Source organism: Colius striatus, chromosome 1 (assembly GCF_028858725.1).
Source record: "Colius striatus isolate bColStr4 chromosome 1, bColStr4.1.hap1, whole genome shotgun sequence".
NCBI classification, from domain to species: Eukaryota; Metazoa; Chordata; class Aves; order Coliiformes; family Coliidae; genus Colius; species Colius striatus.
In genome coordinates, this window is record NC_084759.1 from 74670575 (window position 1) to 74695499 (window position 24925).

Here is a 24925-nt window from a genome sequence, read left to right on the forward strand (position 1 = left end):
ATTCAGCAAGATGTTTTAAAATTTTGGAAAGGAAAGAACGAAAGAACAAAAAACCCACAAGATGAGGAAAATACTAGTTCATTTTGTTAATAAAATGCTTTTAGAAAGCAAGCACAAAATATACCTCCTCTTATTTCACATAAATTGCTTTTGACTATGTTGTATAAAAATGTTATAAAGGCTATAGCAATGGGGAAGACGGAGAGAAGCAATTCTTACTGAATTCCAGAAAAGTGTTGCATTGACCTTTGCAATATTTTTTACAGAAGAAAGATGTGTATCACTCTTTGCATTCTTTATGTGGATGAGTCTAACTTCATTGCTAACTTTCATGGGTTTCTTTACTGCATAAAATTTGATAGATGCTTCATATAATTGTAGCTACAGGGAAGTGGAATAAATCTGGAATTTCTATCAAGGGGCTCTTTGCATGCGAGGGCAAGAATTTGAATTTGGTATGTAAAAGCAGAAGGTGCTGCCAGTGAAGTTCAAACAAGGAGATGTGATGAGAATAATTTGAAAGACTGTCTCTGCATCAGTGTGTTACATTGACAGGAGATGGATTCTGTGAAAGAAAAGAAAGAAAAGAAAACAAAACAGAACTGATCAGATAGGAAAACAGCAGAAGCGGCAAGATTTTGAAATAGTGTCCTAGGCAAATGATCCAGAGGAAGTAGAATGTGAAAAACATTCCTGTAGAGGAAGGATTGTCAGAGAAGAACTAGTGGCAGTAAGGATTCTTGAAGAAAGGTCAGAAGTTTAGTTCTGGCCATGCAGCACGTGCATTGCTTTGGCACCTCCCCTTCATATTTTCCTGACAGTATTGTGGAACTGGGTGGAACTGAATGACATTGTTGTACAAGTGTCAACTGGAGAGTGGTGTGAAACCACATTGATGAGGTGCACATGAAGGCTCAGAACGAAAATGGTGTGGCATTTGAGGCTAATGTTTTTAGTGAACCTCCATTTAGAAATTAAAATGTTAAGCTGACATGCAGGTTTGGATAAGCAGGACCATGGAATAATTTTAAGGACCTGTCAAGCTTAGAATGAGATTACAATAGATGGACAGGGAAGTACATGCATTTGGTATTTGGAAGAATTGCGGTGCCTGGAAAACAAACTGAAAACTAAGTCGATATTTGTCCTGGGAAAGAGGGACCTGGTGGAGCTTGAACTGAATTTGTCTAAAAATAAAGTCAGCAAAATCAACAATTTTTTAGAGTGAGAGGGTAGCCTTCAGGAAAATAAATGTGGAAAATTTAACTTGGAAAGGTAAATTAAGTTGATTATTAAGGTTTCAGGCTTTGAATCAGTGGTAGATTATAAAGATGACTTTGTGTTCAAACTTCCAATTTTATGACATCATTTGTCATGAGTAACTGCTGTACAGATGGATCTTAACCAATGTTAATAAAATTGGTGACCATATGTTTATATTTATGTTGTGCCATTTTTTTGACTCGTATATTTATTCTGAGGCTTTTTGTTTGTTTTCTACCATAGTTGTTCTTCTCATGACCTGTCAAACTCATGGGATCAGTCAAGTCTACATCGCACTTCTGACCAGTTCAGCTCTTTGGGAAGTATGGACAGCTGGGAGCACACTCCACAAGTATCCCAGTATGGTAGACTTTCTTCTGCAAGGTCTAATAGTAGCATCGATCATCTAGGGAGCCAAAGCAAGCGGGATTCAGCCTACGGGTCTTTCTCCACGAGTTCTAGCACACCTGACCACACTCTATCCAATGCAGACACTTCTTCGACAGAGAATATGCTATACAAAGTAGGCCCCTGGGAGACTGCTAAGCATGGAAACAAGTCTGGCCAGTTCTTGAATGACAACAACGGGATAGAGGACAAACCTGGGTATTTGCCTGCTTCGATCCACTACGAGAACAACAGAAGCCCTAGAATAGAGGAACACTCTGATGGCAAGCTCTCTAGCTCTGGAAGATCCAGTTTTGGACCTGTCTGGTATGTTCCTGATAAGAAGAAGTCTTCATCTCCGCCCCCTCCACCACCACCTCTTCGTAGCGACAGCTTTGCTGCTACCAAAGGCCATGAGAAAGCTCATGGCCCTATGTACTCAGAGGGAGCCAGCACGCAGCACTTTACAGCCCTGAACCGGTCTCAGCCCAGAAGTGACTGGAACTTGGAAACTGTGGAGCAGCAGCGGTGGCCCTCCCGAGTGTGTGACAGAAGGGTCAGCAGCTCAAATTATAAACCTGATCTCAGCTCAGAACATGCTTTTTCTTCAAGTGTTGAAAGGTACAATAGTAATGCAGGAACTGGAAACAAACTGCAGTCGTCCTTGTCCAGCACTGATGTTCGGTTTGCACAGCCTGCTTACAGTTACCACCACCAGCACCAGTACAGTGATGAAAGCACTTTTTTTCACAACGCAAGAATCTTAGCTATGCCTAAAGATCAGCAACATTATCTGTCCTATAGTGGCATTCAGGAGTTACCTACAGATCCTTTTCATGGCTATAATCCAAACCAAGCAAATGTGCTCAGCACTTCCTCTTCTTTAAACAGTGCTGCCGAACAGAAGGTGGACAGCACTGGACAGAGTCGCTATTACTGCGTGACAGTAAAACAGCCTGCTCAGGGAAGCTCAAAGCCACTACAACTCAAGGACGACAACTGGAAACCTGCAGTGGGGACTGATGTATTGCCTGAACCTCATGAAAATCCTGCAGTTGTCACAGTGGTCCAAAAACCAAAATATTATCTACCTCAACAATCTGTTGAATCTTCGCTGAAAGGGGGTGAGAACAGTAGTCATTACCCAGTGGACAGAGAGGGGGAAGTTAGGTGTGCTGTAGCAGAAGGAGCTAAAAAAGCCAATCGTATCGAAAAGTCTGGACAAAAGAAAAACTTTGAGAGCAGCTCTGAGGAGAGCGAAGCAAGGTACGGTCAACAGGAGTATGTAAAGGGCTGTGTCTTTACCGTTGAAAACAGATCTGCTCAGAAAGATTTTAGGTGGGGAAAAGATGAGAGTAGCAAGATTTCTCCTCAGAAGACCCCGATGTTGCACTCCTTAACTCAGGAAGGGAAAAAACAGTCTGACAACAGCTCAGAAGCAGTAACAGAGCGACAGGTCCCATTTGACACTCACTTGTCTAAACAGGCACGAAGGAGTGATCGTTTTGCAACAACCCTGAGAAATGAGATCCAAATGAGAAGAGCGAAGCTGCAGAAAAGTAGAAGCACTGCTACATTAGTAGGGTCATCTGAAACAGAGGAGTGCAGTGAGACCTGGAAGCCAGATTCAGCAGAAAATGTCACCACCTCCCCAGAGACTAACTTTAACAGCACCTACAAAGATCACCTCAAGGAAGCACAGGCCAGGGTTCTGAGGGCAACATCCTTCAGACGTCGGGACTTGGAGCCCAGCCCTGCTGAATATCTCCCCAGGTCACCCGAGCGGAAAAGTGGTAGTTACAACTCTTCATTACCAGCTTCAGTTTCTGAAGATGTGTCTGGATTCCTCGAGGCTACACAAACTAAACAAAACCCTAATGGGAGTGGCACTCATCACGTTTCCCGCATCGGAGGCAGGAAGAGGTTCACAGCAGAGCAAAAACTGAAGTCTTATTCTGAACCAGAGAAGATTAATGAGGTGGGAATGTCAGAGGATGAGTGCCACGCTCATTGCCATCCAAATACATCCGAGGAAGCCCTGGGCACATTTGCAGACAGGTGGAAGTTTTTTGAAGAAACAAGTAAGCCTGCATATAGGAAATCGGCTCAGAAACCAGCTCCCCACAGTCTAGCCGAGGGACAACCTGAGAGGCCAGATAGGAAAGCTCACGGTGGACAAGAAGGAGAGGAGTCTTGGTATGAGAGAAGAGGTCGGGCAGCCTCCATTGGACTTGAAAGTGCACGTGCTTCAAAAGACAACATCCACTATAGTAGCAGCAGTAAGGCTACCGATAGGATTGTGAAACCTGAACAGCCGCAGCGTCTGGGAACTTTTGCAGAGTATCAGGCGTCATGGAAGGAGCAGCGGAAGCCGATAGAGCCGAGGAGCTCAGGAAGGTACCATTCAGCTGATAATATTCTTGATGCAGGCCACGAACCTGAGAAAACCCAGTACACTCACGAGAGGTCTAGATCATCCCCTTCTACTGATTTCTACAAACAGGTACAAATGTTTTTTGCATTATCCTTTAAATTGCCTGAGGCAGCGGGGCAAGAGAGTGGTGGAGGGGAAAAGAAATAATTTAAATGAAAATTTCTACTTTGGGAACACAATGTAGTAGGTGTTTGCTTTTAGTGATTAAGGAAATAATTGTTACAGGTAGTTCTCAGAAGTAAAGGATGATCAAAGTTTGCATTGCACAGGAACTGAGTGTGGCAAAGAGCAATCGGATCATGTAATTTCTTGTATGTTGTTACCAGTTGGAAGAAAACCTTTTTGATTTGATAATACCCTCTTTTTCACAGTAGAGGTATGGGAGGATCGAAACAATCTTCACATTCTTATTTAATGTGACTGCATTCCTCATTTTAAGGCTTCCAGTTCTCTGAAACTATGTTCCAAGGGGAAATAGCCACTTTTGTCCAGTTTTGTTAATGGTGTAAGAATTTTCCATGGATTTCCTCTTTTCTTAACTTGCTCGAAGCAAAAGCTACATAGGACAAGATTTCTGCCTAATAAGGCTTGGAGATTAAAAATATGCCTGTTAATATTATAGCTACACTTGAGCAATAAATGAAACTTCTTAGTGTTTTATTTCATGTCAGTTCTCTTGATTTAAGATGTATAAATGTATTCCTTAGGGAGATGCCAAATGTCTGTTCAACTTGAGAGTAAATATTAAGTTAATTTTTAACTGACCAGGTCCAGAGAATGGTTGGCAGGTGGCAGGGGAAGCAAACAGAGAAACCAAGTCTCTTAAGTTCTCTGTTTAAAAAATGTTGTTCGAGCTTCTGCAAGATCCCCTGATATGTATGAGGAGTCATAGTGTGTTCAACCTGTCTTGAACTTCACCTTATGTAAGAAAATAACTGAGACAATGCAGTTGTGTATTTTTTTCCTTTGCTTTCCTCTTGGTAAAAACAATGTACACACTTATTCACAGAGCACCTCTGTGTGTGTGTGTTTGTATATACAGGGAGCAGAATGAGAGTAGCTCAAAAAGAAACTAAATGTGTTGATCTCTAGAAGTTATGGACTCTTTTAGGTGTTTTATGTCTTTTAAATTTTGCAAAAGTTATTTTTGAACTCTGTGCAGACTGAACTATGCGGATAATTTACTAGGGTAGAGATTCCGAGCACTGGAAATACTCACCTGGAAGTTATTTTGAAAATTAAATTAACTAAGTTATGAAATAATTGCCTACCCAGCAGAAAAATCATGATATAATCTATTCCATGTATGCATTTCTAGTTTATTAGTCAGTGCCTTTAAGTTCAGTATAGGCCTCCTGGGGCAAAAAGCAGACACCTGTTTAGGCACCTGGAAAATATGGTGATAATTGCATTGAAGATGCTTACAGCAAACTGAAGTAAATAAAAACATTCTCTTGCATATATGATTCAGGTGATTCCAGTGCTAATGCACAATTAAATTTCCTGTAGGCTCAGTGTTTGTAATGCAAAGCTACACTTTGGGCGGGGTTGTTTGAAGATAGTGAGATAATAAAACAGCGATGTTGTGTGTTTTACTGAGAAGCTCCAGTACGTGCTCGAGGATTCAGAAGCTCGTGCGTACTTGCCTTTTCTAAAATGTGAGCAGCTCCGACTTCTTTGCCATTTTTTTTTCCCCTCTTTGCCAAATGGAAGTTGCGAAGATTTATATAAATGTTAAGCTCTTCTGGAGATCAGCAAAGCAGAGTGGCAACTTGAACCCAGCCAGGTTGATAGTGCTGCACAAGAGGTCACATAGCATACTGTACCACTTAAAACCAAACAAGCTTAAGACATGGTATGCTGTTGACTTCATGTATACTCAAACAGAGCAAACCCACAAATAAGAGGTTCCATAATCATAGATTTTTTTTGGGAGTCTGAAACATGATGACTTGGTGTCTTATTTGTGCTATAAACCACTTCTAGGAAGCCTCGGTTGAAGTAAGGAGACAAACAGAAGATTTAAAGGAAGATGGGGAGCGTATTTTCTCTAAAGTTAACGATCTGGATGAAAGAAACTGCACTGTAAGGTACGTATTTCTTAATTTCTGGCTTTAAGTGATTTCTTTTGACAAATCTGATCTTCTTCTGACCCAAACTGGGAGTTTTGCTGTGATGCTTTCAGAGTTTTTGCAATGCCTTTTTCTCGTTTCCTTCCCTCTCCCCACATACTTCAACATGCATGATAGAATTAATGTTTGGACTTAAATTTATGGAGACTCTAGGGTGAGCTTGAAGAAATTCTCAAGTGTTGAGTGTATTTTAGTTTGTTTGGAGGCAGATGATTCTTATTTGTGTGCATGAAACAGTTCAGATAGTCTTCATATTTATCAGTTACAGGTTTTTGGCGGGGGGGAGCGGGTAGGAATGCTTGAGGTTTCACAGAAGAGTTTTCCAGTATTATCCTTGGCAAAGGCAGCATGCTACTGGAACACAGCAGTGCTGTAAATCAGACTTTTCTCTAATTGTGCCTTTATTACAGAAAGTAGTACATGAACAGAAATCACCAAAAGTTGCTTTCCCATTTGGTCGGCTCTGCATTTCTCTGTTAATTCGCGTTTTAATTAAACCGTACAGTGTTTTCAGACCTTTTCTCCAAGAGTATGACTGTATGCACAATGCAGTTAAAGCCCATGAATATCTAGCATGCAGAGGGCTGCCCTGCCGTTTGCTGGGAGCCATTGTAACATCAGCAGTACTTTTGGCATTCGCTGATCCTGCAGCCGCTGGAGCGGCTGAACTGAGATTGTGCACACGCTGCTGTGGCCAGGTGTCATAGCTCCGCTTTTGTAACAGAAGAAACACGTGTATAGGAAAAATAACTTCTACAGGCTTTCCTCTGTTCTGTAAGTGGTATTAATCTCTCTTAACGGGAGAGAAAATTATGAACTGTAGCAAACACATGCTCTAGTCGTGACCGTAAAAGCTTGTGAAAAATCAGGGGTTATTTGTGTTTTTATGCGGTCGTATTTTGCATTGCTTATGGCCCAGCTGAAGACACCATCTGCTGTTTTTCTAATTCTTTGTAGCCCTTTGTACTTACAGTAGTGATTTCAAAATGAATAACCCATGAGGGTGTGAATGTCTGCGCACGCGCATGGAAGGGCGATTGGGCTGGAGGGGAGGGAGAGGAGGGAGGCAGCAGCACAATCAGCCGTGAGCAGACGTGCTGCTGTAGGCAGACAGCATCCCTGGACAAGTAAAATGATTTCCATCCACCAATGCTGAACCCTAGTCACAAAAGCATTGTGAATAATACTCCTACGCCAGCATGTTAGTAGTGTTTGTGCAGCACAATTCTTGCTTTATATCACGGAATCCATGAAAATCACATGACTGGGCACCAGCTGCAATAACTTTTTTTTTTTTAAGCTGAAGCCAATTTTGACATACTATTTCAGATGTAGTACATGGCCATTTTACTGCATTATAGCAGGTTTTGTAAAATAAGTCTATTTTGCAGTCTTTCCATCAGCACTTGTGTTATGCAAAGGGCTGTATATGTTTTCCATCCTGAAAAAAAACTATACAAATAAAATCTCTCATTTGGGCATTTAATTCCTGTGTTACAAACTACAACTGCATGATGACGAATGACTATCCTATGGGAAAGGATATGTATTTCCACATGCTCTTTTTTTTGTTTTTTAATAAGACATTCTTGTGCTCGAGAGAAACTGGACTCATCGTGATTTGAATTGATTTTACCATTTTTGAGCTGCCCTAAAGGCATTTTCATTTCCTACTTTTAAAAGCTAGCAATCTGCAAATGGCTAGCAAATCTGCATAATCTGTGGTACATTCTAGAACACGAATATTAACCAAGCCTAAGAGCTTCTTGTGACCACATTTAATACTTCATTTGAAAATTCGGATTTGGATTATGTTGCTGATGGCCCTTATTTTGCGCAGTTGTGGCCTGAGTGTTACAGTTGCTTTTGTACTACCAAAGCTGGCGTGACCGTGCCTGATACAGGGGCAGCCCTTAAGCATTTGTGTGGGTTAGACATGCAGGGACCCAAGCTAAGAGCCAGCTGTGGAATCCATGAGTGCCTTTTCTGGGTTAGAAGCTGCCCAATGTTACAGGATGCCTTTGCCCACCCACCTGTACAGTTGTCTGGCCAAAAAAACCCCAAAAATCAACACTTTGGGTTTTAAATAAACTTGGGATGTTTACTGTCACAATTTCCCTCATTATTTTCAGGAGAAATGTGAGTCTCTAATGCACTGAATCTAGAATGAAAAAGGATTCAGAGTACTGTAATAGCAAATGGTTCAAAAAACAACAAACCCCAAAAGTGCATGATAAGCAGGTTTTTTTTCTCCTGGACCTTTTGCTACTGGTTCATTTTGCTACCGTATTTATTATTATTAAGTAATAATTTGTGAATTTCTTTCTTCTTTGAGCTGTTTTTTTCTCCTCTGAGCTTACTGAGTTCTCCCAATGAATTCAGGTTGTTTCATCTACCGCTGTAGAAAAGCTACAGCATCTTTTTCCCAAACTGCAGTATTTAATAGCTTGGAGTATTATTTTTCTAGGAAAAGGACACAGTGGTCTGTAGTTGCCATTATCACCCCTTATGCAAGAGCCAAACCATTCTTGTGAACTTAAGAGGAGCACATACAATCATCTGACAATGGTATTTTTCTTTCTATTTCACATTACATACAAAAGCTTAACTTTTTACAGATGTAACATCTATCCCTTTTTAAACATATCTCACTTTCTGTATTTGTCAAATGAAATATGCTGGTTATATAATTAACTTCCATATAGAAGTCTCCACAATTTCTAAACCAACATAGCTCTTGAAAAGATTGAAGAGGAAAATGTGTACTCTGTGTCTGTAGCTTCCTGCAGGATGACACAACACACAGAAAAGTCAGACTGTGTCAAAAGAATAGTGCTTTGGTTAATTTTAAATCTGAAGATGGCTATCTACTAGAGATGCTCACAGCAATTGCTTTTATTTGCTTTTTAAGAAAATTTAACTTGTATTTATATTATTTGTTTCTGGAATATATATGAAAATGACATAATTTCCAAAAGTGAAAAAGTATTTATGAGATCACAAGCCCCAGAAGGTCTGTCAATATTTAATAGGTGTGAAGTAAGAAGAGCATGTGCATGTCAAGTGTAGGTCAACAGGATGACTCAACCCTAATTAAAACTGTTAAGATGTTTCTTTTGGTTCTTTCATTCCTTAGTAGTTGCTTCTGTCTCAGCTCTCGAAGACAGACGAACAGCCAAAAGTAGAAACCAAAGTAGAAATAATTTCTTGATGCCTAAGTTGACCTAAACGCCCAAGTTAAATGTGCTAAAAATAATCTTTGGCAAGCCAGAAACAGGAGCCTATAGAGCAGTTCTAGGTTCATTATTAGACACTTAATAAGAAAACTGTTTTTTTTAAGAGCTAGTGTATAATCTACCCTCCATACTCAACAGCTACTAAAACAGCAAATTGTTATGCAAGGAAGGAGGACCTTCAGCAACAGAGGAGGCTGAGAGGAGACATGATTACTCTCTACAACTACCTAAAAGGGAGATGTAATGAGGAGGGGGTTAATCTCTTCTCTCCAGTAATGAATGATAGGACAAGAGGAAATGGGCTCAAGTTGTGCCACGGCAGGTTTAGATTGGACATTGGGAAGAACTTTTTCACCCAGAGGGTTATTAAGCGTTGGAATGGGCTGCTCAGGGAAGTGTTGGAGTCATCACCCCTAGAGATATTCAAAAGACACATAGGTGCTGAGGGATATGGTTTAGTTTAGAGATGGGCCTGGCAGTATGAGGTTAGTAATTAGACTTGATAATCTTAAAGGTCTTTTCCAGCTGTAATAGTTCTGTAATTCTAAGAGGAATATGAATAATATTTTCTCTTCTGAACTGATTCAAGTGGAAAAGAATTGATAAAAATGACAACACTGCATTTATATGTGTTTATATGTATCAAGCAGACATAGATGTTTGTGTATGTATACACACATATAAAACATATGTGCATGTTCTGATAGTTATTTCTCTGAGCTTATTCTCTTTTGTCACTGTTATAGGTATTGGAGCCACATACCTATAAGGGCTATCTAAGAAACGGGAAAAATTCCACCCACTGTTTAATCCAGCCTTCAGAGAGGACAGAAAGAGGAGAGGGAAAAAAGGTGGTCTTCTGGGCTTTTGGCAGGTGTTAAACATTTTACCTGAGTTTCATATTTTGTATCTTCTGGTGTGTGTTATCTCTTATCATTATACCATCTGGCTTGTTCGTTTTAAAAATATTCATCTCATGTATATAGATGCCCTTTTCAAAAATTAAATACCACAGTGTGGATTCTTGATCTTTCCAAGAATGATTAATCTAAATACATATGGCCATTGGCACAGGGTAACTCTTCAAGTAGCAAAGTTTTGAACCAGCTTCTTCTCATGCCTCAGGATTGAGGCAAGAGTTGCATAATAAACTGTCCTGCTCGAGTTGCAGCCTCACCAGCATCCAGTACAAGGGGACAATCACTTCTGACAAATACGAAAAGACAGACAAGAGAGACACATTTAAAAAGGCATAGATGTTACATCTGTAAAAAGTTAAGCTTTTGTATCTAATTTGAAATAGTAAGAATAATACCACGAAGGGATCAAGATGTTAAATAGAACAGGCCCCAGTACTGAGCCCTGGGGAACACCACTGGTGACTGGCCACCAACTGGATTTAACTCCATTTATCACCACTCTCTGGGCCCGGCAATCCAGCCAATTTTCCACCCATTAGAGTGGGTCTGTCCAAGCCATGGGCAGCCAGTTTCTCCAGGAGAATGCTGTGAGAAATTCTGCCAAAGGCTTTACTAAAGTCCAGGTAGACCACATCCACTAAGTGGGTCACCTTGTTGTAGAAGGATATCAGGTTAGTCAAGCAAGACTTGCCTTGTGTGAAGCCGTGCTGACTGACCCTCAACCCTTGATTATCCTGTGTGTGCTTCACAGTGGTGCTCAGGTTGATCTGTTCCAGCCCTTTGTGTAGATGAGTGTCACATTACGTAACCTCCAGTCCTCTGAGACCTCCTCGTTGAGCCAGGACTACTGGTAGGTGATGGAGAATAGTTCGACGAGCACTTCCACCAGCTCCCTCAGTACCATCTGGTGAATTCCATCCGGCCCCATCGACTTGTGTGAATTAAGGTGGAGCAGCAGGTTACACACAATTTCCCTTTAGACTAAGGGGACTTCTTTCTGTCTCCTGTCTTCTGACTCAGGGAGCTGGGTACTCAGAGAACAACTGGTTTTACTATTGAAGACTGAAGAAAGAAGACATTAAGTATCTCAGCATTGTTCTTATCCTTGGTCACTAAGCTTCCCCCCTGCATCCATTAAAGGATGAAGATTCCCTTTAGCCTGCCTTTTGTTGCTGATATATTTATAGAAACGTATTGTCTTTTACAACAGTGGCCAGCTTAAGTTCCAATTGTGCCTTGACCCTTCTAGTTTTCTCCCTACATGACCCCACCACAGCCTTGTAGTCCTTTTGAGCTGCCTGACTCTTCTTCCAATGGTCATAAATTCTCTTTTTCCTCCTGAGCTCCAGCAGGAGCTCCCTGTTCCATCAGGATGGTGTTCTCATCTTCTCATCTGCAATCTCATCTTCTTGCACACAAGGACAGCTTGATCCTGTGCCTCTAAGATTTCCTCTTGAAGAATGTCCAGCCTTCCTGGACTCCTTTGCCCTTCAGGACTGTCTCCCAAGGGATGCTGGCACCAACTTGCTAAATAGAACAAAGTCTGCCCTTCAGAAATCTAAGGTCGTCGCAGTTCTGCTGATCTCCCTCCTTGCTTCTCTGAGCAAGACCTTCTTTGTTCACAAACACCAGGTCCAGCAAGGTACCTTCCCTTGTTGGCTCTCTCATCAGCTGAGGAAGTTATTTTCCACATACTCCAGGAATCTCCTGGACTGTTTCCTCCCTGCTGTGTTATATTCCCAGCAGACATTCAGTAAGTTGAAGTCCCCCATGAGAACAAAGGCGAGCGATCCCAAAATTTTTCCCAGATGCCTAAAGAACATTTTGTCTACATCCTCCTCCTGGCTGGTTAGCCTGAAACAGACTCCTACCATGACATCAACGTTATCCTTCCCCCTGATTCTTACCGGTAAACATTTGACCCTATCATCACCATCACTGATCTCTAAACAGTCAAGACATTCTTTACCATAGAGGGCTAGCCCTCCTCTTCTCTTGCCTTACCTTTTTCTTCTGAAGAGTCTGTAGCCCTCCAGTGCAGCAGTCCAGTCATGTGACTCCTCTTGAAAGTTGACAGTGTGGCTTTTCCCTTGGCCTTCAAGTGAATTTTAAATCCTGTTTCTAAATTTGAAAGTACCTACCCAACCTCACACACTCACTTCTTTTCTACTTCCAATTTTGTATTACTGAGTGAAGTTCCTTTTGCATAATTGCTGCTGGCACATCTGTTCTGCACTGTATGTGCAGTGACAGCCAGGGCTATGTGAGACCACTGCAGTCTGATAAAAAGGAAGTGTCGGAGGGCAGTTTTTTCTTATGAGAAAATTTCTCTCCTGCCTTTAAAGGTAGATGTTATCAAACCTGAGAAGCTGGGAGAAGTCGTAGACTTGATTCTGAAGTTTGTTACTGGAACAGGAGGCACATCGGAAAGTGTGGGGGAAAAAAATGGAGGTAAATTTGTCAGCATTAGTCCACTTTTGTGTTCTGGTTTGGTTTTACTGCTTTCTCTGGAAAGAGGATTAAAATGAAAACTCCTAAAGGCTAAGTTTTCATTGCATCGTTTGAAATCCAGCTGTCTTCTTGTGGCTATTTAATGATAATGGTTGAGTAGGGAGATGAGAGATAAGTTATAGTCTCCAGCAATTATACTCATAAAAGCATTGGATGCTGTTGTGGTTTAGATTTTACTTTCCCCTAAGTTACTTCATGAAAAGCATTTTTGGAAATAGATGCCTGATTTGTCTCCTCGGTACAGTAGTTCTTATGTTTCTAACATATGGAGGGGCTTTATGCTGTTCTGGTACTAAAAACTAGCCTGTGAGATGTTCACCTTCTGCTGTAAGGCCGCAGGCAACGTGGAATACGATTTGCTGTCGCACAGGAGGCTGTTTATACCAGTAAATTGGAGTAAAGTTTTGTGCTAAAAGGTAACATGACAGCTATAACTTCTATTTCTCTGCATGGGCCAACCAGACTTGCCACAGTCTGTTAACCAGTTGTGTTGAATTGCGTAAATGGGTGAGTTTTTCTGAAGTAATTTTCTCTCTATCTTGAAACTAAATAGGTAGTTTTGGGGAAATAACATTTTAGAGGAGGGTATTAACTGGATCTCAGTACCATAATACCTAACCGCTGTATGAGGTTTTGCATGCAGTTTAAATAACATTTTTCTATTAAAGTGGTCATCTTTAGGATGATCTTTTACTACATATTAAAGCCTTATCCAGAGTTTCTCTGTTAAGTCTTTAATGTGTTCTTGTAAAAAATTGAAAGGATCTTGAGCTTTGCTCTGATGAAGGCCACAATGGCTTTGGTTTCTAAAGATGGAGCGTGGGGGTGGTAATTTGCTCATGCAGCATGAAAGCATTTAGTTCTTTCTCTACAGAATCTCCTGCAAGAGAGAGCAGGGTGCCTGTACACACAACATATGCAAAAAAAATCAAGCTGAAGGGCTGTTGAGACTCCCCTCTAAAATTAAAGACTTGGTTACTTGAACACTGTTCAGAAACAAGGCTTAGTAACACACTAGTCTTTTAAAATTATTTAAACTATTTAAAACTTGCAGGACGGATGTTCCTGAAACGTGGATCATGATTTTCACAAATGAAAGGAACGACCCTTAATAAATTAAATGACTTCTAAATTTTTTAATTATTTTTAATAACCAAATCCAGGGAGTGGGGGTGGAGGGAAGGAAAAGCTTTGAAGTCTCTGAGATCTTTTCCCTGAGGTCAGAAGTTTCTGATGATGTAACGTAGAATAAAGACCAAGCCTTCACTTATCAAGGTTAAAGTTGACGGAGCTTGTATGAACTTGTCAATCATAGGAAGCAGGCAAAAACAAGCCAGCTGTTGTGAGGCATGGCTTTGAAAATCCTCTGTGTTACAGTAAATGAGATGCAGAGGTTGAGACGGATTCAGTTCTGCGAGGCTTTCAAACTGGCTGGCACGTTTGCAAGGATGCAAAGCTCACGTATCCAGTGAATATGGGTGAACAGCTGTAAATCCTGGTAAGACTGTCTTATTGTTAGTGTTAAAGCGTGAGAGAAGCGACTCAAGGCACGCGCCTTAATTACCTTTTTCTGTCAGATCTGAACAGAAAATTGCAGTATTATTAATTCATACAGTATTTCTTTTGTTCTCCAGGTCTTTGAGTACAGGCTGTGTCTTCGGTCCCTATCAGCAGAAGCTACAGTAGCAAATTAGGAACGATGCTCTGATTGGTGCCAAATATTATTTTGCTTAGTGTAATCGACTGCTCTGTTCACTGATGGGTTGGGAGAGTAGGGGGAAAATGTGAGTTAATTCCAGCTAAGGTGCTCTGTGTGCATATGCTCGCACACGCGCGCTGCTTTTAGCAGCTTTTGTTTTCACAGTTGGCATCATGCACACTGGAATTAGAAGGCAGTGCCTCTCAGAAATATTTGTTTTCTAGACCGAGGGCTGCAGTGCTGTTGTGGTGGCTTGGGGTGCCAGGCTCGGGGTTCCTCTTGGCTAGGGGTGATGCGAGAGCTTTTCATCTTGTTATTTTCCTGGCAAGCCTGATACTGTGAGTGCAGGCTCACACGAAGACCTTTCCCACAGCAGCAGGAGATATTAGCTGGGAACGTAAGAGAATTGGATGTGACTATTGGAAGCAAGCGGTGAGTGTGGCTCTGAGTGAAAAGATGGCTAGTGAAATGTGTGCATATGCATGCTAATCAATTTAAATAACTGGGTTAGGATTTCTTTTTTCCTTTAGAGATGAGCTACATGGTCGATTTTGTGCCTGCCTGAGAAACCCAGGTGAACTAGCTATTATTCACAAAGTGTTTTATTTTATAGCTTCTGTTCTGTTACTGAATTTTTGTTCAGCTGCAGGCGGCTGCTTTTGGTAGAAATAGCAACAAGAAAACAGCAACAGTATGTCAGGAAAAAAAAAAGTCTAGATGTAAAAAAAAAAAAATGTTAAAAACATCAAAGGAGTGGGAACTGGAATGTGGGGGATTTCTCTTAGTAAATTGACAAAACAAACATTTTCCTTTGAGCTTGTTTTTAATCTGACTGTGATTTCCTTGTTAGCAGTGTTAGAAAGTATTGTCTTTTGTCTCTGCAATGGTTGCCATTTATGCAATATGATGTCTCTTGTTATGCTATTGGGATATTCTGATTCTTAATTCAGTGTGTAAGTACGGAACACGTTAACTGGTTGACTTAAGTGAGCAGAAGTCATTTTAATTCCATGCAGGCAATCCCCTGTGTGCTAGGACAGGCATGCAATAGATAAATAAGAATACAGCCATAAAAATTACCTTTTGTCATTGATTTTTGATGTGAAGCAGAAAGGAGGAGAGGCTCTTGTTTTATGAACTAACAAAAGAAAAATATCCCTTCCTGTACCCTTCCCCACAAGATTCTTCTTTTCTGCATCAAGACCCCCCTATGCTGTTGTAAGAAATTTAATTTTAATCAGATTTTACTTTTACTGTGACCTCATGCATTGTGCTGTTACCCATGACTGACTGGCCTATATTTCATCCACCAGCATATCTTTGCTTATCTACTGCAGAATCAGAGTGGGACTGTTGAATTCATTTCTGATTTTCGTGGAGAGGGAGGTAACGTTTTTAGAAAGAATGTGAGATGAAAACCCATTGCTATGTATGTTGCCATACAGGCAGGACAAGAGAGGAATTCTGCTAGGACAGACTGGAGAGCAGTGTCTTGTTATTGTATTTCATTCTGCGATAAAGCCAGGTGATAACACAAGGGTTGGCATGCTAGAGTGACATTTTGCTTTATCACATGGGGTGCAACATCTAAGCTGTATTTAGTGTGATTGACTAAACAGATAGCTGCCATCAAGGCGCAGGTCATGTTAACAGGCAGTCTTGGAAAACCAAGACTCACATCATGATGAGTGGACTGTAGTGTGATGTGCTATGGGGTATACTTTGTGAAACACCTTGCTGGGTTTGTACCCTGAGTTGTCTTCTGCTCAGGGCATCTCTTGTTTGTTTGTTTGTTTTATATAGAAAGAGCATTATGTCATCATTCAGCATTCATTATTCTTTTAATCTTAGTACAAGCTTTGGTTTTGAGACCATTTGCTTCAGAAGTGCCTCGGGGATATTAGTTGCCATCATCTGTCTCATCAGGCCAAGGCAGCAAATGACTCTACTTCTTTGTAGTGAGCTGTGTGCTGTGCCTCTTCCTGGATGTTATGGTGCAACCATCATGCTGATTAGCTAGTTTGTTTTCTTGGAAGGTCCTTTATTCTACGTGTTTCTCTTTAAAGATTTCTGAGTAGTTTTGTAGCTGAAGTTCTCACTTGGCATCTTCAGAATATGCTTCATCTGTCACTATGTGATGGACGGTGCATGCTGTACTGACTCAGTAGTGACAGCAGAGACCATGCACATGAGAAAAATAGGCCACTGGTAATGTAATTGCCCTTGGATGTCAAATGGTGTTTCCTTGGCATTGTGATATTAAAACCAGTTCGAGGATTTCAAAACCTTTGGGGTCCTGGAACTTCTGAAACAAAAAGCATGTGGGACTCAGATACCTAACAGAAGTAAGATATCTGCATTCAAAGGAAGTGCTGACTCGAGTTACAGTCCATAGAGATCTTGGGCTTGATTCAGTTGGCTAAACATAGGTGTCTAGTGAGACCTGAGACAGCCCCACATTTCCTACTTGTCTTCAAGCTGCCAGTTCCTTGAACCCATTTTCTGTGGGGCTGTACAATACCTAATGCTGATGTAACAGAGAGAGCAGGAAGACAAAAAAGGAAGCTGCCTCTTCTGGCAAAGTATCTGTATTTAGATCAATTTGAAGGGACTCCAAAACTGCGCCCTTGATTATGGGGGGATGGTTGTTGTAGGGTGAGGACTTTTATGGAGGAGTCTTACCTAGGTATGAAGGCCTTTTTCCAGTGTAGCTTGTAGTATTTCAGATGGAATTTAAGCTAAATCAGAAACAGCCACTCTATTTGCTTTCTTTTGCCAGTAAGTTAGTGCAGGACACGTTGTAACTTACATAACCGTACTTATGTTTTATGGTGCAACTTTTGCACAGAGGTCAAGTCTTTACCAACAGTGCATTTTTCAAATGTTGGCTAATGCATTTTTCCAAAGTTTATCTACTCTAAGATTCTAAAGTTGTCGTGTCTTGTGGCACCATTTGGCTTGGCCTGCATTGTTCTCAAGAAACTGGGAATCAGATAGATAAAAATCAGACACACTGGATTGATCGAAGTGACTGTAATCATTTATTGAGATACAGCATTCAATCCAATCATTCTACCTCTCTGTCCCGATTTAGTCAAATCCTGAGTATGCAGCAAACAAAGGAAGTGGTTTGGGGTTGTTTTTTGTGGGATACGAAAATGTTATCCTTTTGATAGGCATCTCTACATAATGATTCATTTTGGTAATTGCTCACTGACTCCACTCGCATGTGTAAGTATCACTCTCCATGGTTTAACTTGCATATAATAGCTTGTGTTACTGTTACCTGTCTCTGGTTTGCTACAATAACCTATTATGTTATTGCTGGGCAGCCTGACGGTGTCCAAACTGGGGCGCAGAATGGGTCAGTTTCCCCAGCTTAGTGTTTATTTGGCCGTTACATTTCAGTCTTGAGCATATTTCCCCCAAGGTAGCGGAGCCAGAAGGAAACCGAGAGCTGTATTTATCCATCTGGGTAGAAAATACTTAATGCACTTCCGGAGATGCATATTTCCACCCCCATGGTGGTAAGTGGTGATGGCGTGTTTGGTGGCTGTGGCCATTATGTGGCACGAGCAAGCCACAGATCAGAGCTCTTCCCAAGCTCCTCCGGCTGACAAGTGCACAGCCTCTTGACTCTCCACAAACCTCCTCCAGGAGAGCTGAGTCCTCTTCTAAGTGAGAGCTTCTCAAAAATGTGGAGAATCGTTTTTTGTAATTAAGCAATTCCAACTTTTCAGTTAGAAGTACATTTTGGGTTTTTAGCCTCCATTCTTTAGAAATGAAGGCTCCTGTACCTAAATACCAAAAGCAGGTACAGTAGAAAAGGCTCATGGTTTCCCCTCCTGTGCTAGATTCACCGTTACTGAATACCACTTTGTATCAGCAGCATAAGTCTGTTGAATACCTTTCCTTTGTAGTTCAGGTGAGAGGAGTGGTGTAAGTTGTCTGACAGTCAAATCTGTGATGTCATCCCATGCCAGGGATGGGGAAGGTGGTTTGAGCTTTCCCAGTCTGTCGCATCAGGAGGGCTCTTGCATTTATGTAGTCGTGGCAGTGTGTCATGGGGATAGGATGGGGAGGCTTTGACTTGAAAGATAACTTAGGGTTTGACATTTTTTATGATGACTGATTTGTTATCTAGAATGAAAGTGGTAATTAAATCAATTGTCGTATTTTCAAATGATTTTAAACTGTTCTGTCTCGCTTTGTGATATTTGGTTATAAATTATGAGTTCCTTTCAGTGGTGTGTTATCCTTCTTAAGGGTCTCGTTTCTGAAACAGTGGTATTCTGGGCATGTCATTACATGAAGCACCCATAGATTTAAAGTAGGTTAGTGGACTTCTTGGTATTGATAATAATTTAACACCTTTGCAGGTTCTTTCTACTGTGTTCACCTGGGGCTTGAAGCTTGCTTTCTTTTCCTCCTTTCTGAACAGTAAGCTCAAATCTCTCCAAAATAATGCGATAAGCATGTTTTGCATGAGAACTGACACTGAATGCAAACTAGTCTCAACATTGAATGTAACCACCTTTCCTCAGACTCGTGTTCTGTGGCACTGTGAAATGGTTGATTAATTTTGTGGAAGCTGTATGAAGGCACATATATAACCTCTGAATTTTATCTCCATGTTTGCAAATGTAACATCATTAAATTTCTCTGTGCTGTGATTCTTTATTTCATTTTACTCTACTTTGGAAGACAACAGAACTACTAAAGCATTCATTGCTTCTGAGCTAGGGAAATATTAAACAAATCTGGTTTATGTGCTTTGGATGTGTTGAATGTGTCGTCAGATGGGTGCTATACTCTGTCCTGTTTGCTTCCACCAGCACACCCAGTCCTGATGCGCATGTGAAGTTCAGTGTATACTTTGCAAACTGTCTGAGGTAGTGCATGTAATTGATGTCTTTGCAACATTTTATGCCGTGCCCTTGACTCTTCAGTGCTCCTAAGTGCAGCTGTTACACTGTTATGCTACCTATGTGAAGGTGAATAAAAGGCCTGAAGAATATCTTGGCACAGGTGAACTAGAAGAAAATTACGCTCTAGGTGGATTATCTAGACAATGAAAAAAGCTGATTTAAACACAGTATTTCATACTTAAGGCCTGCAGTCTTCATTTGGTAAATATTTCCATTAAAATTAGTGGAACTGTTTACAGGCCTGGTTCTGCTTACATTGAACTTGCTAGGGGAAACCAGCTGACTCTGGAAGAGGTGCCATGTAACTGAATCTGAATAGCGTTAGTCTTTCTGGCCTTACATCAGTTTACTTAACAAAACTTTGTCTAGTGCTAAAATAAGAGTCAATAAATACACTGCTTTGTAAAACAGACTTGACTCTGAATTAGTCAGATGAATTGAAGTTCTCTGAACCAACTGCTCTTAGTTAAGAATGATATGAAGAGATCCAAGCTCTTCATACATTCAGCTCCTCATTCATGTTAAAATTGATGTGTTAAAATTTAATTTTAAAATTTAACACTCCACATGAGAGTGAGAGATTGTGTATGTGACTGTTCAGGAATTAAATTGTGAAGAAACCATCTCTCTTGGAAGTTCTGTGCTTTTTTATTGCTGACATGTAAAAATCAGTGTGAAGTACAATTATTAAAAATTCAATACATCAGGCAGTTTAATGACAATGTGCAGATTCTCTTCAGAACTTTTTTCCATAAGTGCTAAGACATCACAGATGCAAAGACTAAAAAAAAATAACAATTTTGAATGTAATTTGATTGTACAGGTGTGAAAATAGAACCCACATCTAATGAGTTGTCTTCCCATAATACTTAATTTTAAATATTTGATTAAATTTAATCAAAATACTATTGCAGTATGTAATTGCTCCAAGTTTTTTTATTGTTGAATTTATAAGGGACTTTAACCTATTACTTATTTTTTATGCTTTTGTCTCAAATTTGGCTTTCATACACAGTGATGTTTAACCGCCTATAGACATTCTCAGAACTGGTACAGTCATGTTAATAACTTGTTTCCATTGAAAGTTCAAGTTAACCTTACTTTATAAATAGACTGGGAAAGGAAAGATGCCTCTTTCACATTCCCCTTGAGAGAAAGTTTGGACAGTGCATGTTTGCAGGGTTACTGTTTCAAAATACAGAGACAAGTGCTGTCAGAAGCATGAAGGCTACTAGCAACTCTCTGAAGCCTTTTACTTCTCTTTTGCAGCTTCTTTTCTAAGCTCACAGCACCTCTCCAGCCTCTTTTAAGCAGAGAGAAAACCTGTCCCTTCTCAGAGCTCCAGAGGTACTTTTTTTTTTCCTGTTCTGTCTTCTGTTTCTTTCCCTATTTGTCTTTATCTGGTGAGTACAAATAAACTACATGTCTTGTGGCAAAGCACAAGCCTGGAGCTGTGAAAGTCTGTTTCCTGGCTGGAGAAACAGAAAGTGTAAAATTGGAATAAGCCCCAAAATATTGTTGTCTAAGATAAGACCTTTTTGGCTTTAATTTGTTATTTGTGCTGACAGGATAAAAGACATTGAAGTTCAAAAAATAAGCCTGACTGGAAAATACTATCCTTTCTAAATTTCCTTTTCTGCCATTTCTTTTTTCAGGAGACACTCCTTTTCCTTTCCCAGTTTCTAAGCTTCAGCAAACATTTTGTGTTTGTACTCATTTCATTTTTCATCTCCAGTTACACAAAAACTCAACCTTCAGATTCATAATTAAAGTTCATGGTATTTAATTCACATTTAAAATGACACAGGTATTAGTTTTGCACATAGAGAAGAAACTTGTTTTCTGCACTTTGTTGCTGACTGTGAAGCAAGAAGGGAGTTAAATTCTATTATTAGAATTCCTCTTCTGAACACAGTTTTGTTTTCTACCAACCTTTGCACATTTAACTGTGCCACATACATCAATGCAGGAGAGGTGCTGTGCATTTAACTAGGCTGTGCACACTGTAGTGCCTGGGGTTACTCGAAGGTTGGGTCACATGCTATGGTGCTCCATACCCTTAATTTAGCCTGACATGATGCTTTGACTCATCATGTTACCTTAGGTACATACATACAGGAGAGGATGTTTTTGTGTTGTACAGTTCCCGTAGATTGGAGGAGCTGGTGTTAAATGCGGGATGTGATCTCAGTGTTGAAACTTCATGGATTGGTGTGGTGGCCAAAGGAGATAATGACATGTTTCTTCTCTCTAGGCAAGCTGACACAGGGTCCCTGAGGGAAAACCCATGGGAGAAGAGGGATCGGCTGGATGAGAATTTAGGCCACAAGTGGAAGGTATCTGTCAGACCTTTGCATGCACGAGAGCCTGCAGTTCTGCCTCATGAGAGCCGGGGCAGGTCTGGGACATTGCCTAGTGATTACCGATACTCTCAGGAAAACACGAATGAGAAGAGCGAGGATCTTAGCCTGCCTCATGTCCCCTCCTCTGAGCCACAGTCCTTGAACGAGAACCACTCCTGTCTGTCCCGAGGCAAAGGAGAGGAAAACCATAGGGTAGAGCCGGCACTGCTGAACAAGAAGCGGGGACCTCCTCCTCAGAGGCCACCACCGCCTAAAAGAGATAAATACAGGCAACTGGATAATTCTGCACCGTCGCTCGGCACCTCTCCTGAATCTCTGCTGGTAGCACCCAGCCGGCCCTTTCCACCCTCCTCCCTCAGCTCCACTGAAGTATTTGCCGGTCACGCCTCTCTCTCTCAGAGTCCTGCAGCTTTCAATGGAAAACTGAAGAGTGCTAATCCACAGCAGCTCCAGCAAGCATCGTCCTCGGAGAATGTCTGTCAGCACTTAGAAGAAAAAACGCACCTTAGGTCTGAGTCTGTAATATCTTCCAAGTACCGGTATCTTCAAAAACCTGTCATGGAGACGTCAAGGTCCCCTTCTCCTCAGTTTGCACCACAGAAGCTCACTGATAAACCTCCTGTGTCCGTACAGGATGAGAACCCGGCCAGGTAGTAGATGTAACTCCTTTACTATTTTTCTTTAAACCTTATTAATGGTTCGGTGTTCGTTTTCTTCAATGAAGGCACATCCTACAGGTTCATTGAACATGAGCCATCACAGCATGTCCTGAAGAGACCAAAGACATGTGTGAAATTCTAGGCGGTACCATTGAAGTCCTTCAGTTGGTCTGTGGTTTCTTTTAATTGCCTGATGCTGCTTGGGTGTTACAGGTGGTAGTTAGCAGAAAATGAAAGCGATGAATTGAAATGGATTTTCCACCATAAGTCAGCAAAATCAGAAGAGTCCCTGGTGTCATTTCCCCCACTGAAGTCTGGATGAATATAAATCAGTGTAGGGACAGAGCACAGGTGGGAAGGGAAGTTGTGTCCTTTGTGAGAACATTTGTTTTGAAAGCACACACTGTAAAATGCGCTGCCAAATAAACGTCTGTGTTCATGCTGCATTTATGATGAAATGTGGTGCTCCAGGTAGTCAGGGTCCGCATCACTGTTTGTGTTTCAGATGGGCTGCGAATTCAGCAGGAGAATGTCAGACGTTTTGCAGGCTAGGTGAACTCAGGCAAAGAAAATTGATTGCTATATTTGACTTAAGCTGCTAAAATTATAGAAGGTTATTCTCCCACAAGATGACAGACTCTTCCAGGAAGCTCAGGAATCTGAACTTTCATAAATCCTTCAGCAGTGTACTTCATTGTTAAAGAATGAAAACTCCAAGCTGAATGAATGCAGAGGTTGCTTCTCTGAGCAAAAGTAGTTGGAATAGCTCTTCTGTACTGTAAATTGTTGAATAGACTCAGTCATGCTGTTCTCTAGCGTGACTTATGATATAGAAATGAACCTTTTTTTTCTCCTAAACATGCCTTGATGATTTTTCTCTTATAACCAGAGGAAAAAGTATAATACAGTTTAATATGAAAAGTGCAGCCTGTGAACCTTGGCATCTGTGTGCAAAGGCAAAGGACAATAATGACTTCCTTAATGTGTTGCTTTGACTTCCTAAAGGTGTTGCTTTATTAATAGATACTACGGGTGCATAGAAAGCCCATTCTATTTGCCCTTCCTTTTCCCTAAGCTTTAATGTTGAAATGACCACTGAGGTGTGCCTAAGTATATGCTCATGTCTGGATGATAATACACTTACCCTTAACATTTAAAATACTTAAGGCCAGACAGCTCATGTCCTCAGTTAATAATTACATTACTGAATGAAGCAGGTATGGCAAAAAATGAAAGACATGAGGACCCATAGCTCTGAACCTTCTATATGATGTTTACTATAAGGTATTTGTTTCACGTAAGTAAAATACATCAAGCAGCTTTATATTGATATGCAATTAATTAGATTTGGCCTATTAGTTCTGCTGGCTCCCTGCGTGTAAGCTTTTGGACATGCCAGTTTTACATGCTGTAGGCAGCTAACGTTTGATGATGTCAACATGTAACTGTTTACTGTTCTTTAAGAAAAGTGTCTTATCAACTGGATAAGCTAAGTGAGTGTGTAGAGTTTCCTGCAGTGTTTTAGGTAGAACAGCATACTGTGGGGAAATACTGGTGGTATGCAAAACTCTGATATTTCCAAATACAACTGTTAAGCAATAGTAAAGATGAAAAGAGTGCATCAGCAGATGTTCATCAATAGATTTCCATTAAAGCTACACTCAGGTCAAGGAGTGCCCATGCTTGTGGTTGGCATAAACCTTCCTAATGGTCACAAGCAGAGTTGCTGCAAATGAAATTTCATGCCACAGCTTCGTAAGTGGAAAACCTACAAGAATTGGGAGGATAGTGACTGCAGAAACAGAGTTTCTGAAGCACCTGGTGGTGAGCTGTCTCTGCTCTGACTGACGTTAGTTGACTTGATGATGCCTTAAGTATCTGGAAAGTCTTTTACTCAGCTGAGAGGAATGTACTCAAAACAGATGCCGGGCATTTTAGGTAAAAATTGCAGTCAGTATACCTCTTCTTTTCCAATTGACTCACAAACACACATCTTCTATTTCCCAAAAATTCACAAATGCAATCCTCTTTGCAGTCTAGTGGAGTCCAAAAGGTGTGGGCTTTATTTGAAAACAAACAAAAGAAGGAGGTAAGGGCAGTGGCAGGCCTCTGCACTACTCCTGCAGGCAGGAGGAGAATCCACATCTGCAGGCAGGAGCTGGGGCTGAGCAGTGGAGACACGAGTGAGCTCTTTAAAATGGCAGTTGCCTTAAATGAAAACACACCAACCAAATGAGAGTGGCGGGGCGGGGTTCAACGTGGGCTTGAAAACCTGCCTCAGAAGTTGGATCAGTACTCCAAAGCATGTCTGCAAAACACTTGAGGAAAGTAAAGAGCTATTGAGAGGCTGCACATTCATTCAGAAGCAAATATACCTTTAAAATATAAGAACT

The 24925-nt window shown here is 40.9% G+C and overlaps 1 protein-coding gene across 2 annotated transcripts in view; it reads left to right on the forward strand.

The window, feature by feature from the left end:
* Positions 1–24925, forward strand: part of SHROOM2 (shroom family member 2) — a 122336-nt gene that overhangs the window by 81581 nt on the left and 15830 nt on the right. For both annotated transcript variants that reach the window (XM_061998701.1, XM_061998711.1), the window contains 3 exons: positions 1507–4153; positions 6071–6174; positions 21765–22523. In XM_061998701.1, coding sequence (XP_061854685.1) covers positions 1507–4153; positions 6071–6174; positions 21765–22523 — 3510 coding nt within the window. The remainder of the gene's footprint in view (positions 1–1506; positions 4154–6070; positions 6175–21764; positions 22524–24925) is intronic.